Genomic DNA, 15,385 nt, shown 5'->3' on the forward strand with positions numbered 1-15,385 from the left:
GTTTTGGTCATTTTAATCTTTAAGAGCTATTTTAGTAAAAACAAATAATTTAATTGATATTCTAGGGTGTCTCTTTTAAATATATCCACATAAGAAACTGATTAAAAAAAATATTTTAGTGAAACAAAACAAGCAGATAAACTCGTGCAGTAAACGAATTGTATCATGAGAAACGCGATTTCTAACTTTCTGAAGTCTCATTAACTACTAGTGACCCGAAAGTTTTGTTACGGTTACTCTTAAGCCTCTCTTAGGTAAGATTTAATCTTATCATTCACAACATTAGGGACTTTCTAAGTTACCAATCTTTTTAATAAAACTCTAAAACCTACTGATGACAGAAAAGGCAAACCAAAGCCCTAATGATACACGCGATCAATAATAAATAATGAAAATACTACTTGCTTCTTCCTCTATGCATATTATTACCACACAAAAAAAGGAGTAAAACGTTAAGTACTATGTGCGGTGGATAGTAATATTACAATGATACTTTATTTATTACATAACGGTGCAAGCGTTGGGGTTCTCGTCGCTAAAAAGAGACATGATCACGTCGTCTGGAGCTCCAGGCAACGGCTGAGACTGCTCAGACTTCCTCACATAACCGGCCGGAGCTTTCTTGTCGTAGACTCCCACTGCATATGGATATGCAACCACGTTGTATGGAACATACGGCCACATCTCCGCCTTTTTCCCTGTTCTTTCGACTCTCTTCAACACCTTCTTCGGCTCCACGTACCCACTCACCGTCACTTTGTGTATTTTCCTGTTCAGCTCCACCGTTTCCACCCCTGCGCCATTATTAGATTCATTTCAATGGCTTGTTTTCATAAATTATAGAAATGGTTTTGGTTTTTAATTAGGTATTATGGAATTAAAGAATTAAATATTACGGCAAATAAATTATTTATGATCTTAGGAGCTAGCAGGAGCTGGAAATTGGAACCTTTCATGGAGGAAACAGCGTTCTTGACTCTGCGTTCGCAGCCGTCGCAGTCCATCTTCACCTTTATATTCACCGTCTGCCACCAAAATAAGAAAATGTTAAGCAAAACTAAAAAAGGTAAAATATTAATTAGGCTTTGAATAGATTAGAAACATTTTGAGTAGCATCGTTATAAATTATATATGACCTGCTTGACTTTACGCTTCCTTCTTTTTCGAGAGACGTGGAAGTAGTCGGAGATGTATTCAGAGAGAGAATCAAGAGCTCCCATTTTCTCTCACAAGACTCAAGAGAGATCAGAGATGCATATATTATCGACTCGACGACCATATATATATAGTTGATGACTTAATGAGCAAGCAGTGTGCCGAAGATTTGTACATCAATAAGTTATAATTAAATTCATATTATTCCTAAAGTGTGATTATGGAGGTGTTTATAACTAAGAGGTGGCCCTCTAATGATGTGTTCCTCCAAATATCACACGGCGGACAACGAGGCCGTTGTTGGGGCTTGTTCACACGTCTCGGACAAAAGTATAATTTCTGTTTCATATTAGATGAACTACAATTTAAAACTAAGTATGGAATAAACAAAAGGGTGATTATTAAATGGAGCATGTAGTTAGAATCTGCAACTAAATTAAGTGATAGTTTTCTTATGCTCACAATGTCATCTATCTATCCGTTGCTATGCTTGAGTCATAAAACAATATCACGGGATTAGAGGTCTTTTCCTATTCACATCACCTCACAGTTCACATGCGTCAAATTTAATGCATCGGTAATGGCAATTATTGTTGTCTCGATCTTTCTTTTGACCATCTTAAACTTTTCTTTTGGTTTGTGCTAAAATGGGTCTAGCTAGAGATTACAAATTTGGTTATGATTATTAAACCCTATACCTATAGCTATGTCGGTATGTACTTCCCATAATATATGATATTATTTTTGTAAAAGTTAAATTTATTTGATCTTTGCAATCATTTAGTATACTGTATATTATACAATGTTTTATTTGTTATTTTTTACGTCTGTTTTATTTGTTAAATTATTTTCTACTACATTCCATTCATTTTATTCCTGTCCTATGTTTTCTTAAACTTTTCACTTTTAAGCAAAATATTTGATAATTAGCGAAAAAAAGTTTTAAGTTTATGGGATACTTGTCATTGACTCATTGTTTATTGTAAACAACACAACCCTTTTTGTTTAGCTGTTTTGCTATTTTGAATTTATAGAAGATTTCGAATGGATGATAAATAGTGTTTATAGATAAACCAATCAATCACACATTCAATCATAAAGTTTAGGTAAGAAACAGTACAAGGGAATAGTAATGGAACTAATTAAAGAAGTAAGAAAGGAATGTATAGCGATTTAAGGGCAATGATTCCATGAGAAAATAGGGTATGTGGGGGTCCGATTTTAAGAAGTAGACAACTCAAGAAAACTATTCATGAAGTCTATATATAGTTTGAATAATAAGTTATAAGCCCCTCCACATCTTTTTTTTGTTTGCATTAATATATACATTTTGCTTGTCTTTATACTTTCCACCTAGAGCTGGGTTGCGGGTTAAACCCGCCCCGCTGACCCGCCAACCCGCGGGTAAACTGATTTTTTTTACTCAAAAAATTTGACCCGCTTGACCCGCAAGAAGAAAATATGAAATCCGCACCCGCCCCGCTAAAACCCGCGGGTGATCCGCTAGACCCGCGGATAATACTAATAATATTAAAAATTATTAATTTAAATATTTTTATTAAAATAACAATAAAATTTAATATTTTAAATATTTTTTATCAAAAATAACAATAAAATTTAATATTTTAAATATTTTCTATTAAAAATAATAAATATTAATCTATTTATAATTAAAATTAAATTATTTTTAAAAAATTTTCTATTTAAAAATAATATTTAAAAAAAAAAATCTTTTTTTTTTAGTTTTTGCGGGTTGGCGGGTACCCGCACTGAATTTTGGCTGACCCGCACCCGCCCCGCATAAAAATCACTCAATCCGCACCCGCACCCGCGAACCAAATTTTTCAAATCACTCGACCCGCACCCGCCCCGCAGCGGATCAAATGGGGCGGGGCCCGCGGATAATGATTCATATTCCCAGCACTATTTCCACCCTATAAACTTCGTTGGCATTTTCTTCTCTTACACCCTAATTATCACATTCTTAGTAGACCTCTTTTTCCTTTTTACAAAGTTATATTTTTCTATGTTTTCTCTTCCAACTATAATACCCATTTTTGGTGAGGAGGGAGGGTACAAGATAGTTTGTTTACATCACAAAAAGTTAATTACAACTTTATTTTGTATAATTTGTATTAATCTAAAATGGAAATGGTTTGTCATCTATAAGTGTTAGCACTCGATTGATGTCCCTTCATCTCAATAAGTTGAAATGGTTTGTCATCTCAGTGTTAGCACTCGATTGATATTAAGAAGTTTCCCACAATCACACACGATATATAAAACATCTGAACCGAAGCTCAAGTGACCAAATATGGCGCATACGTAAAACTTTGCACACAGTGAAATTAAACCATCGTGACTGTAACGAGTTTACGTACTGGGCCCTAGATCCAAATATACTTCTGTACCACCACGTGTGGGTTAATGTTACCTTATCAGTATATAAATTTGAGTAATACTTTTACCGAGGCAATATATACCATTTTAGGATCGTAAGAATATATTCACCATATCAACCTTATAAGGTACTCGATAAGAGTAAAGTTCTTCCACATAGGCAAGAAGGCATCACATGATCTCCATGGTTTTTGAAATTTTACCTTTTATTAAAGTATCATACAAGAATTTGACCCCACCCAAAGAAAACAACAATATGCTAAAACGAAGGTTACCGATATAAAGTTAATTCCAAAAAGGATTATCCTGATATAGTCAATGAAAAAACATCTCAGCATCAAGCAATCGACGGCTATTTTTTTTGTTTGAACTAACTATCGACGGCTATTATATAGTACACTTAAAATAGCATTTAGCATAGCCTGCCTTTTTAGATATTTTTAATCAGGGAGTTAAACATGATTTGATTTACTGGTAGCTTTGTCGCGAACATGATACAATAGTAAACCACAAAACATTGTAACAAAGCTACATATACTAGAGTATAGAGAGTAGAAATATAGTAACAAACAATTTATGACCGTATAGTCTTCCTGTCTAAGCTGCTTTGTTATTACCGGAGGATATGAGTTTGCTTTCGGACAACTTCAAGATTATGAAAAAGCAATATCAGAGATCAGACCACGATTCCGACAACTGTGTTTGTGCACTTTTGCTAGGAAAGAAAACAATCTCTACCTGCTCAGATATCCTGTAGTTCGGTATGATTTGGATTATTATTATTTATTTTTTAAACTAACCGATTAACAAACCAAACCGATATACAAAACATGTCGAATTGAACCGAGCTAACAGATTATCGAATTAATAACCAAAACATTTTTAAAATTATTGAATTGAACCAAAACCGCAACCAAAATATTTCCCTCTCTATAAGAGAATCTTCCCTACAGCAGAGTCGCCAAGAGAGATGTCCTCCTTTCCGAGCGAAGCAGAAGAATGGAGAGAAGAAGACAATTGTTTTTTTTTTTTGAAACTAAGAAGACCATTATGTTTATGAAGGAAGTTACGAATACAGATACAAGAAGGTAGACGACAACTAATGAAATCTACCAGCCGCTTTATAAATACAATCAGCCGTCAAAGAATTAAAACCATTACAGACATTAAAACATTGTAAACTCGTATCGTGTCCGTGTGTATAACTGATTCCAACACTCCCCACCATTCTCCTTCTTCACTTGCACTGATTAGTTTCTGAACTCAAATCATCAAGAAAATTCGTTACCGTCTCATCAAGCTTCTTACCCTGAGGTCCACCTTTAACAACGTTCACATCACCCCACTCCGAACAAGGATCAGTCCACCAGCTACTATGGCTCCTCGCGCACCAAGCTCCAGGAGTCACCCTGTAACGTCCCCGTTTCAAGATCTGTCTGTCAACCATGTCCAAAACCGGATCGTCTTTCTTGAACTGCCTAGCGAAAGCTGCTCCGCTCTGAGCCATCTGATCGTAATCCGATACGCTGAGGAAGTGTGGCTCCATCTTCGGCGGACTGTCCCATATCATGTAACGCAAGTCACCGTTGACTATCGTGTTACTAAACTCGGGAGCGTTGCAGATAACAGTGTGGAAGTAGCATTCTTCAGAGAGGATCACGTTGTTGAAGTACATGAGGAGGGTTCTTGGTAGATTGTCCCAACCGAAGATGCAATACTCCAAGAAAGATCTGCTTAGTACGATCCACGGCGAGCCTGCGTGATATATTATAAATTAGAATGAAGCATATAAAGGGCTTATGTAGTTCACATAAGGTTATAATATTTTGCCTGTGAAGACTTTGAAAGCATCTGGTGTTGGTCGCTTCTCGGTAGCAGTGAAGAGCTGTGTTCTTCTGGCTAAGTATAGTGCTGGATCCACAACAATAGGCTTGATTCTCTGAGATCTATAGAAAAATAAATGAAACTATTCATGAGTGTTAACATTGCAAGGGATTGAGAAAAAAAGGAGAGTCTATGATACTTACTCTTTCCAAGAAAGATCACTAGTATGATCAATGAAGTTGATGCTTCTGTTCACCGAGGCAAACACATGAGACAGGTCTGAGAACAAACATGAGTGGAGAAAACGTTACTTTTGAAATCAAAGTCATATGAAGACAAACATAAGAAGTGAGTGGATGTAATAAATATCAAAAGCATTGATTCTGCAATAAAGAGATCAGTGTCGTTATCAATAACACTAAATCACATTTCAACTAAACATAACAACAAGCTCAAAGAGAGATATCAAAACAAAAGATCTAAGAGTACAAAAGAATCGCATACCGTCTTGAGTAATGAGGGGATAATCCAAGGCGCTAAGCTCAATGAACCAGTTCCAAGAGCGACCAAGCTTCAACAAGATAGACACGGCGTGGAGAGTGGAAGCCGTTTTAGAAGCGCCATTGTCAGAGAGACGATCAACTCTCCCCAACACATCAACATTCCCAAAGGCGTTCACTGCAGGAACAGTTTTCAAGCGGGAGAGAAGAGATAGCCTCTCTGCTTCAGTAGCTTCAGCGCCGAGATGGAGAAGATACCGGTTCCTAGGGTGGTAAACCGCGAGGAGCAACCGAAAGATCCGGTCACCGTCTCCACAACCTCCGGTTATGTAGTAAGCGAAAGCTGGCGGGTGATGAGGGCCGTGACGGATAGGGGAAGGGAAAGGCTTAGAGGTGAAAGCAGAGAGAGAGTAGAGTAGTAAGAGGAGGAAGGCGGAGAGGAAGACTACAGAGAAGAGAGTGAATAGCCATTTCTTCTCAGCTCCCATCTGTTTTCACCGATCAAAAGAGAGCTCATACGTGGATCTTGAGAAACGTGGAGGACGAGATCCGGGAGATTCAGACAAAATGGAGAGATAAAGAGAGAGAGTAGGGTTAAAGATTTGGACTTGGGAGGCTCTCAAGAAGAAGAAGAAGACAACGATTCTCGATCTCCGCTGCTCAGTCTGTTGAACTCGCTTGTTAACAGTAATAGCACACTTTCTTCCACCACTCACGGCCCTTTTAGCGCGTGTCGTCCACGTCCCTTCCTCTAGAGACAGGATTTTCTTTACACGCGCCGATTATAGCGAGTAGAGTGGGGACAGCTTTAAGACACGAGTAGAAGCTGGATTTGCTATATGTCGGAACTGGACCATAGCATTTATAGATCTGCTTTGTTCATTCTTAGTAAGTGAAAGTTAACCTTTAGGATCTTCAAAGCCAATTATTCAGACACAATAATGTCTTTAAAGTTTGGTAATATTGTTGTATTTTGTTACACGGAGTTGACTTCATCTTCATCGTCACTCCCACCACTTCCTCCACGGCTACTGCTTCCGCTGCTACTCTGCCCACTTCCGCTGCTCACGCTTTTGCTCCGACCATCACTGTCGCTCCCGCTGCTGCTTCCGCTGCTACTGCTTGAGCTTGAACTTTCACGTTTTTGCTGCACCTCTAAGTTTACTTGCGCTCTAAGCGCTTCCGCTGCGTTAAGACCCTTCTCTCCTTCGCCGCCGCTGTCATCGTCCACATCTGCAATCTCCTCTTCCGTGATGCTGAGCTGTTTGTTCAAGTTCTCCTCGTATTCTCCACCGACATCAGCGTTATCTTTCTCTGCATTGTCCTTCTCTGGCGTAAACGAGCCGAATATGTCAACCAAATCAATCTCGTGATGCTCTTCTTCTCCGTCTTCGTTCTTGACATCATCAACTGGTGAGATCGAAGGTGTATTGTTTCTAGGGATGGCAGGTTCGGCTGCAATCAATTTTTGTCCGTTAGATATACTATGACTAACACATTAGTTCTCACAGTTAAAACAAAAAAAAACAGACATAGCAAATACATGCTTAGAAAAAGTAATTTGGATTTTTAATCAAAATGAAACAACAGTTTAATATTCCTGCTTCATTGACTATACACTTAAACCACTAGAGAAATAAATAGTCATAGCAGCAATGAGACCCATGATCAGACAGAAGAACCCAATTAACAAAGACTACTTTACAAGGTAGAGAGCTTGAGTTTCTTTAGCAAAATCAGACCTCTATGCACTAGCAACCAAGCTCAACCAGCAATATGTACATCACAACCGCAGTTTATGAAAGAACAGTGATGAGAACTACGACAGGTTTATCATATTGTATTAAGGTTAATCTCTTTTTCATTCTATGCAGTGAACCTTATGATCCCAAAAAACCAAAGCCTGGTTCTGTAAAACTACATATCTAAAAGATATGACTAAAAATGCTAAATCATATCGCTAACCTGAGTTCTCTCGCTTCCCAATTTCGATTCTTTCAACTTCAACCTGCAGAAGCAACACATTATAACATCATCAAGCAATAAACCAAATCAATAACCTGAACAACATCCAATAGACTAGTCAAAAGACATTAGGAAACTCACAGGCATATCTGGAAGCAAACTTCTATTAACATGTGGAGACTTAGCAGCACGACCAAGAGGAGGAGACAACCGATGCTCCACAGGGGGAGGCACAGCAGACTGAGAAGAACCCGCAGATTCACCAGGCGTCCTGAGATGCCGCAGCTGCTTAACAGCCCTATGCAACCTCTCCAGACGAAACTTCTCCCCATCGAAAAACAGCACAGCGTCATTATCCTTATAATCCTCACTACTACCTTCAAACGTCACCTTAGGTTTACCAGGCTGGTTGTTCTGAAACTCAACGGAGACTCTGTTATCTTTCTTCTTGTGCAGAGTCCCTGACCTCTTCTTATCAATAGAAGCGGGTTTGAACTCATCTGAGCAATTAATTACATTAAACAAAATCATTACGATTAATCTTAACCTAAAACTTATCGAAAAGATCGGAACTTACATCGCAAGGTGCAGAATTTATGTGAGGAGTCGTCTTTAGCGGAGGAGCCGAGGACGAGATCGTACCATTGATCTGTTTTCGGGGCGGTGCTGGGTTCGTCTCTGGAGTGATTCGACATCTTTCGGGAGAGCTCGATTAACCGATTGATTCAAGGCGAATCCATCAAAGGAGATTGAAATCGAGATTTGACACGAGGTTCTCCAATTCGGAGGTGACCCGGAACTGGGCCTGGTCACGTAGGGTTTCTCTTTTGAGTAGAAGAGACGGATCCGGGATCCGGATTTTTTGGATCCGGTTCACGCTTTGGATATGATTAACCAATTATAAAAAGACGCGTGTCGATAAGTCTTCGTATGTGTGGTGCCCATGTGGATCTGTTTGGTTTGTCGGAGCTATTTTATTCCCACGTGGAATAACTGATCAAAGATTTCCACCCAAATTTTAAGACTCCAAACCGATTTTATATTATCTGTTCAAAATTCTATTATTACCCTTAATAATTCAAGTTTACATTTTGTTTAATTGTGTATAAAATCTATTCTGCACTCGTAATTAATTTAGATTCGGTTAATGATATTTCATTTAAATTATTTAACTGATTTGATCAAAATAAATATGAAGGATATAGATAGTGATCATTTTAGGAATACTAAAAATAAATAGAAAAAGAATAAAGATGAATCAAATAATAAGAATGAGTGAGAATAGTCGTTTCTTCTCAAATTTGGTGAGGAATAATTTTTTTCTATTATTCTCTACAAAAAGAAATGAGAAAGATTTTTTTTTTAAAAAATATTTCTTATATAAATTGTGTAATTTTATAGGAATAATAAGGAAGTGAATGTTCCTCCTCGTTCTTTTAATCACCATTCAAAACCAAAATAAATATTTAATAAATAAACTTACAATAAAAACTACCATAAAAAAATAAATCGTCAATTTTTATGTTTATGATGAATTTTATTTTTATGAATTTCCGTGAATCTGAAGTTGAAGCAGAGAAACTTGTTATTGTGGTTGATGCAAAATGTACTATCACAAGTATTTATATCATTTTGATAAAGATACGACATAGAATTTACAATCTTATATGTCGTAGTTAATGAGACAACACTAGTCCTTAGAATCCTTTCAAAAGAATTCTTTATATTAAAAAGGTGTTATTCAATTAATGAATGCAATAGAGTAATAAAATTCAAATTTAAAGTGAAATTCAACTGTTATTTGATTGGATATTTGTTAGATAACATATGAAATGAATTAAAGTCACATGTTATTCAATTTATATCGGATTGTGTTAGAATTTAATTTCAACGGAATTTAATGTATTTACAAAATCTTGTACTTCTAGTTAAGATTTTGGATTTCTTAGAATATATTTTATCTACGATTCTCTTTGGATTTCAACGCTTTACTTATTAAAAAAAGTTATTTAAGTTATGCGGGTTATCCACCTGCCACAACCCTTCAGTGTCAGGTGGGATGCGGTAAGGATTGATGGCGGGATGGACAGATCCACTTGGACGAATAAACTGAGCCACTCCTCGCGGTAAGATCATCTGGTGTTTTTTTTAGAAATGATCATCTGGTGTTTTGCACAATTTTTGTTAATGGACAATGTAACACTTTCCAATTTGGATATATGCCAACATAATAATTCAAGAGGTTGAGCACTACACTCCAAAAGGTAATGGACTTTTATCTCTAATAAAATATAAATGAATTTAGATTTTTAGGATCTGGTAAAATATTTAGGAATTGATGGAATTAAAATCAATGAAATTGTAGAAATGAAATACTACAAAAAATGGAATGGAATTCATTCCATTTATTCATAACAAAAAAATATATTGTGAAATGATTATCTTTATATTTTATCTATTTAGTTGTGGAATCGGTGGAATGAGTATTCCATTCCAATTATGTCAAATTACAATTCTTTTTTCTAAAATTAATAGAATAAGTCATTCCATATCACTTCATTTTAAAAATCAACAATCAAGTTGCAGCCTTAGTATTTTAGATTGTAAACTGATATGTTTAGATCTTTCTGTTTAGACTTATTTGCCAACCATACTTTTGATTTTTGAATTGTAAACCAAAACATTTTCATGATAAATGTCTATTAAGAAAACAAATATTTATTATAAATTTTGAAAATTCATTTCAGATATCAAAATCATCAAATATTTATTCTAATTCAGTTTTTAAGAGTTTTTTTTTTAAGTGAATTTTGAAGTTTTTAGATATTTGTTTGAATCGGATACATATATATCTAAACTACTACTTTGTATCTTTACATCGTATACGGATTTGGTTCGTTGTGGGTTTAAGTTTCATCTTAGTTACAATTCCAACACTGAACCGTCTGTGAACCGGTCCTCGATTGACTAACTATTACTGGCTTTTGAGGGCCTACTGATTTATCAATGAAACGTTTATTGGACTTATTTTCTTTTCCCGTGTTACCTCTAAAGCCCAATACAAATCTTTGTGACGTGTATATTAGCTTCAAAACTCACTTATCTTCTTCCCATCCCACGTGATAACCATAAAATGATTCAGACAAGACTGAATCTGAAAAAGAAAAAACTATTATAAAACCAATAATAGAGATATCTCGTGGATGGTGCATCTCATCTCTCAATCTTGTCGTCTTCTTCGATGACACCTTCCATGTGAGAGCTCTCCAGGTGTTCATTTATCTCTTCCCAATCCCAACCACCTTCCTGGTTGTGTCCTAATCAAACTTGTGTTCTGTTTCAGATAGGTCACTGTTGTGTTTGTGTTTCAGTTTGGTCTGTTTTTCTTTCCTCTGTCGTTGACTTCAAGCTTTACACGGTCAACGCTGAGACCAAAGACTCATTTTCCAGGTAACTTTGGATCCAATATGTCAGGGAACAATGTTAGCTCTAGGGTTATGGATATCCTCAGCGGTATCGTCCCTCTGATGAAACTCATCTCCTTAACCGTGATCGGTCTCCTCCTCGCTCACCCTAAAACACAACTAGTCCCGAGAGCCACCTTCCGCCTCTTGAGCAAACTCGTCTTCGCTCTGTTCCTACCTTGCTTGATCTTCACCGAGCTAGGAGAAAGCATCACCCTAGACAACATCGTCCGCTGGTGGTTTATTCCGGTTAACGTCCTCCTCAGCACAATCATAGGCTCCTTTATAGGATACTTGGTCGTTCTCGTATGCCGACCTCCTCCGGAGTTCACCAGAGTCACAATCGTCATGACAGCTTTCGGCAACACGGGGAATCTCTTGCTAGCGATTGTCAGCTCCGTGTGTCACTCCAAGAACAACCCGTTCGGGTCGGGTTGTCACTCTAGAGGTGTTTCTTACGTGTCGTTCGCCCAGTGGGTGGCTGTGATACTTGTGTACACCGTTGTGTATCACATGATGGAGCCGCCTCTGGAGTACTACGAGGTTGTTGAGGATGAAGGTGGGGTTGAGAATCTTGAGATAGAGGAGATCGCTGTGGCTAATTCTAATGATGTTAGTAGGCCACTTCTAGTCGAAGCTGAGTGGCCAGGGATCGAGGAGAAAGAGACGGAACATTGCAAGACACCGTTCATTGCGAGAGTGTTTAATAGCATCTCGAGTTACTCGCAGACTTCTTTCCCTGAGGTTGTTGATCTCATGGGTGAAACAGGAGGAGGGGAGAGTTCAAGCCCCAGGTCGCTTCAGTGCTTAGCTGAGCCGAGAGTTATCAGGAGAATGAGAGTCGTGGCTGAACAGACACCTGTCAAACACATACTCCAACCACCAACGATAGCTTCTTTACTAGCCATCGTTGTTGGATCAGTGCCTCAGCTGAAGAGCATTGTCTTTGGTTACGAAGCTCCGCTCTCTTTTATCACAGATAGTTTGAATATTATGGCGAGTGCCATGGTTCCTTCTGTGATGCTTGTTCTCGGTGGTATGCTCTCCGAGGGACCGAGAGAATCAACTCTTGGGCTACGTACCACGGTCGGTATAACTGTTGCGAGACTCCTTGTGCTTCCTCTAGTTGGGATAGGGATTGTGATGTCAGCTGATAAGCTTGGTCTTATCTCCCCGGATCCGATGTTTAAGTTTGTGCTTCTGTTGCAGTATTCGACTCCGAGTGCTATTTTGCTTGGAGCTATAGCGAGTCTGAGGGGTTATGCGGTTAGAGAGGCCTCTGCGCTTCTGTTTTGGCAGCATGTGTTTGCGTTGTTGTCTCTTACGTTCTATATTATCGTCTTCTTCAAGCTCACCGTTGATAATGTCCAAGATGTCCCGTAAAAAAAAAGAAGGAAATGGTTTTTTCATTTGTGTGTGTTGGTGAATAATGTGACCCACTTGAAAAACTATTTGATGTATTGTATGGTCCCGGTTCCAACGATTCATTGTTTTAGAAGTAAAGCACTCGTATTAGAAAAGGGCATGAACCGTTACAAGTTACACAAAGATCTATCTTATAGGTGAAATGTTTTTGAAGTTGATTTCGAGTGAAACTATCTTAACTGTGATATGGTGAAAGGATAAGAGTTATAATTGTCAGTTGAATGCATCACACTTGTATTGTTACTGAAAATGTAAAGTTCTAATATTTTTGAATGTTTTTAACATATGTACAGATCCTTGAATTTTGGAAAAAAAATTATACAAGTTCTTAAGAAATGTTTATGCCCCAAATTCTCAGATCCGGCTTTACACACCTGTTTGGATTTTGCGGTCGCTGGCTCCAACACTCTTAGTGCTTCTTCTCTGTAAGTCGGATGTCGTAGTGTTGGAACGCAGCATCAAGAGTCTTTTGCATTGAGCACACCAGTAAAGAAACCTCATGCCGGGTAACATATGGCACAGACTCTTTCATTGCCTAAGTTGTGAATCAATATTGATCACTGCATCCTTCAACCTACCAACCTTGGTAGAAAGATATGCGCTTGTTATTGGGTAAGGCGACCAAAAATGTCTCTCTACTTCATGTAAAAAGAGAAGATGAAGCGGAATGTTAACGATATAAATTGAGCGTTGAATAACTATAACCACCGCACATGGTTTAATAGTCTTCAAATAATCTTCATGCCCACTTTAGTTCTTTAGGAAAAGAGTTACAAACAAAAGTGCTAATGGGCCATATTTCATAAACCAATGGGCTTTTCGTTATGAAATGCTTTTCAAGTTGCTTCCAGTGCAATTTGTCAAGAATCAATGTCGGCAGCCATATCCCCCTTCAACAAGGGGTATTCGTTTGCATGTTGCAGATTTCATTTTTAATCTCATTTTTTTTACTAGAAAGTAGACAATATTCACGTATGAACTATGACGAATATAATCTACATACGAATTATCAGTGTAAACATTCAGAGATCAGTTCTCATTTAGTTTTCACATTCGTTCATTTATAAATCCATACAAATACAATCGCTTAGATCTGCAATAAAGATTGGTAGAGAAGATAATAAGAGAATTGAATAATAGACACTTTCTAACTTTCTACTACGGGAGGATATAATAACATGTTATGGGCATTTTTTGTCACGGAGCAATAAAGATGCATCTCGAATTTTTAAAAAAGGTTTCACACAATTCGGGTCACATGATCCTCTCACATGCTTCTTCATGCATGTTGAGCCATCTTGACTCAACCAGATCACTCATTCTAATGGCATGTTAACATAAATAACAACCAAACATATATGAGTATATTATATAGGATTTTACTTTATTATAAGAGTAGTCTAATGCACTATATTAAAAACTAAAAAGGATAAAGTTATAAATATATGTAACCTTCTTTCGGTTTTCTATATTAAAGATAAAAGTAGAGACGTGCGTCAAATACCAAACACCACCCATATCACATTAAAGTGATTTAGGTTATTAGGTATAAAATTGTAGTCAGCTTTTTTGTACTGTATCTCTCTATGCTTGATCTAAAAATATCTTAAGATAGTTATATAAAAATGAAGGCATTAGAATGGACACTTTAATAGTTTGTATTTCCCATTCACTATCGAGAAAAAAGCTTGCCGTCACTACGAAGAGTCTAAAAAGTCTTGAGATCCCATAACCTTGACCGCAAGTTATGGTAATTCAAAGTCGTAAAGGGAGGGCCAAAAAGGAAATATTATTTTAACAATAATACTATACTAACAATGAATTTATAAAATTCCCTGAAAATTATGTATTGACAATTTTCATCACGTAACTCTTTGAAAAGTAATGAATTTATTACGTGATTACTAGGAACTTGTTTGGTAAATTACATAGACACATGGTTCTTGAATTTATTGGTCATCCATTACGTGATTACTAAGAACTTGTTTGGCAAAATTACACATACACACGGTATAGTCAAAAGCAAAACACATGGTTTCTTGAATTAATTGGTCACACACGCCAATCAATGTACCGTCCGATCTAAGGTCACACGTGGTTACAGAAACATAACGCCACTGGAGACACCGAGACGGGGAGGGCCGCAACCAACACGTTAGACCCCATGGACTGACTCTCAAGTCATTTATGGGACCCACAGGATAAATCAGTGTGCCTAATCAATTAAATTACCTTTATTACACAACCTTAATTCTCAAACAAACACATGCGGTGCTTTTTCTTAAGTGTGCACCAACAAAATAAAGAAAGCATTAGTTGTTGATTTCGTTAAAAAAAAATAAACTAATTTTATTGACACACAATTTTATATTTTTCTACAGGCTAATTAATTAATTAATTTAGGATAGATAACTATAGAAAATTCATCATCACATTCTTTTTTTACAATTTTTGACAATCTTTGGGTAATTCTATTGACAACCCTTAACTAAAATAACAAAACAAGTATATAAAACTATAGAAAATAAATTATTGCATATTGTGATATACATTAAAAAGATTGCATTTAAACGATAGTTTCAAAATAAAGTTTTACTCGCTAACAAATTTTAAGATAAACTCAACAATATGCTTCCAAATTAGGAACTAACA

The 15,385-nt window shown here is 36.9% G+C and overlaps 4 protein-coding genes across 7 annotated transcripts; 1 reads left to right on the forward strand and 3 right to left on the reverse strand.

The window, feature by feature from the left end:
* Positions 1 to 273: 273 nt before the first annotated feature.
* Positions 274 to 2,190, reverse strand: LOC103831636 (heavy metal-associated isoprenylated plant protein 20). The gene is made up of 3 exons (XM_009107526.3): positions 1,137 to 2,190; positions 950 to 1,025; positions 274 to 794 (listed from the first exon to the last, which is right to left on the reverse strand). The coding sequence occupies exons 1-3, from the start codon at positions 1,218 to 1,220 to the stop codon at positions 502 to 504; spliced, it is 453 nt and encodes a 150-aa protein (XP_009105774.1). The 5' UTR covers positions 1,221 to 2,190; the 3' UTR covers positions 274 to 501.
* Positions 2,191 to 4,589: 2,399 nt separating this feature from the next.
* LOC103831639 (beta-glucuronosyltransferase GlcAT14A) lies at positions 4,590 to 6,608 on the reverse strand. Its single transcript, XM_009107528.3, has 4 exons — positions 5,884 to 6,608; positions 5,583 to 5,658; positions 5,386 to 5,501; positions 4,590 to 5,310 (listed from the first exon to the last, which is right to left on the reverse strand). The coding sequence occupies exons 1-4, from the start codon at positions 6,365 to 6,367 to the stop codon at positions 4,793 to 4,795; spliced, it is 1,194 nt and encodes a 397-aa protein (XP_009105776.1). The 5' UTR covers positions 6,368 to 6,608; the 3' UTR covers positions 4,590 to 4,792.
* Positions 6,609 to 6,719: 111 nt separating this feature from the next.
* Positions 6,720 to 8,709, reverse strand: LOC103831637 (ELL-associated factor 1). The gene is made up of 4 exons (XM_009107527.3): positions 8,422 to 8,709; positions 7,986 to 8,344; positions 7,845 to 7,887; positions 6,720 to 7,334 (listed from the first exon to the last, which is right to left on the reverse strand). The coding sequence occupies exons 1-4, from the start codon at positions 8,537 to 8,539 to the stop codon at positions 6,856 to 6,858; spliced, it is 999 nt and encodes a 332-aa protein (XP_009105775.1). The 5' UTR covers positions 8,540 to 8,709; the 3' UTR covers positions 6,720 to 6,855.
* A 2,221-nt stretch (positions 8,710 to 10,930) lies between these two features.
* On the forward strand, positions 10,931 to 12,869 carry LOC103831640 (protein PIN-LIKES 2). 4 transcript variants are annotated; one of them, XM_009107529.3, is made up of 2 exons: positions 10,931 to 11,114; positions 11,188 to 12,869. In XM_009107529.3, exon 2 carries the CDS (start codon positions 11,312 to 11,314, stop codon positions 12,689 to 12,691), a length of 1,380 nt encoding a protein of 459 aa, XP_009105777.1. In that variant the 5' UTR covers positions 10,931 to 11,114; positions 11,188 to 11,311; the 3' UTR covers positions 12,692 to 12,869. The 4 variants fall into 4 exon arrangements, with proteins under 4 accessions (XP_009105777.1, XP_009105778.1, XP_009105780.1 ...); XM_009107530.3 differs by having other exon boundaries at positions 11,192 to 12,869; XM_009107532.3 differs by having other exon boundaries at positions 10,951 to 11,099.
* Positions 12,870 to 15,385: the final 2,516 nt, after the last annotated feature.

Source organism: Brassica rapa, chromosome A07 (genome assembly GCF_000309985.2).
Source record: "Brassica rapa cultivar Chiifu-401-42 chromosome A07, CAAS_Brap_v3.01, whole genome shotgun sequence".
NCBI lineage: Eukaryota > Viridiplantae > Streptophyta > Magnoliopsida > Brassicales > Brassicaceae > Brassica > Brassica rapa.

Excerpts from the sequence above, each read along its gene's own strand:
- LOC103831639 (XM_009107528.3), bottom strand. The coding sequence starts at position 6,367 with ATGGGAGCTGAGAAGAAATGGCTATTCACTCTCTTCTCTGTAGTCTTC. Across the intron at positions 5,502-5,582 it reads AGTGATCTTTCTTGGAAAGA|ATCTCAGAGAATCAAGCCTA; the intron begins GTAAGTATCATA and ends ATTTTTCTATAG. Across the intron at positions 5,311-5,385 it reads TGCTTTCAAAGTCTTCACAG|GCTCGCCGTGGATCGTACTA; the intron begins GCAAAATATTAT and ends TATATCACGCAG.
- LOC103831640 (XM_009107529.3), top strand. The coding sequence starts at position 11,312 with ATGTCAGGGAACAATGTTAGCTCTAGGGTTATGGATATCCTCAGCGGT.
- LOC103831637 (XM_009107527.3), bottom strand. The coding sequence starts at position 8,539 with ATGTCGAATCACTCCAGAGACGAACCCAGCACCGCCCCGAAAACAGAT. Across the intron at positions 8,345-8,421 it reads TAAATTCTGCACCTTGCGAT|ATGAGTTCAAACCCGCTTCT; the intron begins GTAAGTTCCGAT and ends TTAATTGCTCAG. Across the intron at positions 7,335-7,844 it reads TGGGAAGCGAGAGAACTCAG|CCGAACCTGCCATCCCTAGA; the intron begins GTTAGCGATATG and ends AATTGATTGCAG.
- LOC103831636 (XM_009107526.3), bottom strand. The coding sequence starts at position 1,220 with ATGGGAGCTCTTGATTCTCTCTCTGAATACATCTCCGACTACTTCCAC. Across the intron at positions 1,026-1,136 it reads GGAAGCGTAAAGTCAAGCAG|ACGGTGAATATAAAGGTGAA; the intron begins GTCATATATAAT and ends TTTTGGTGGCAG. Across the intron at positions 795-949 it reads CGCTGTTTCCTCCATGAAAG|GGGTGGAAACGGTGGAGCTG; the intron begins GTTCCAATTTCC and ends ATAATGGCGCAG.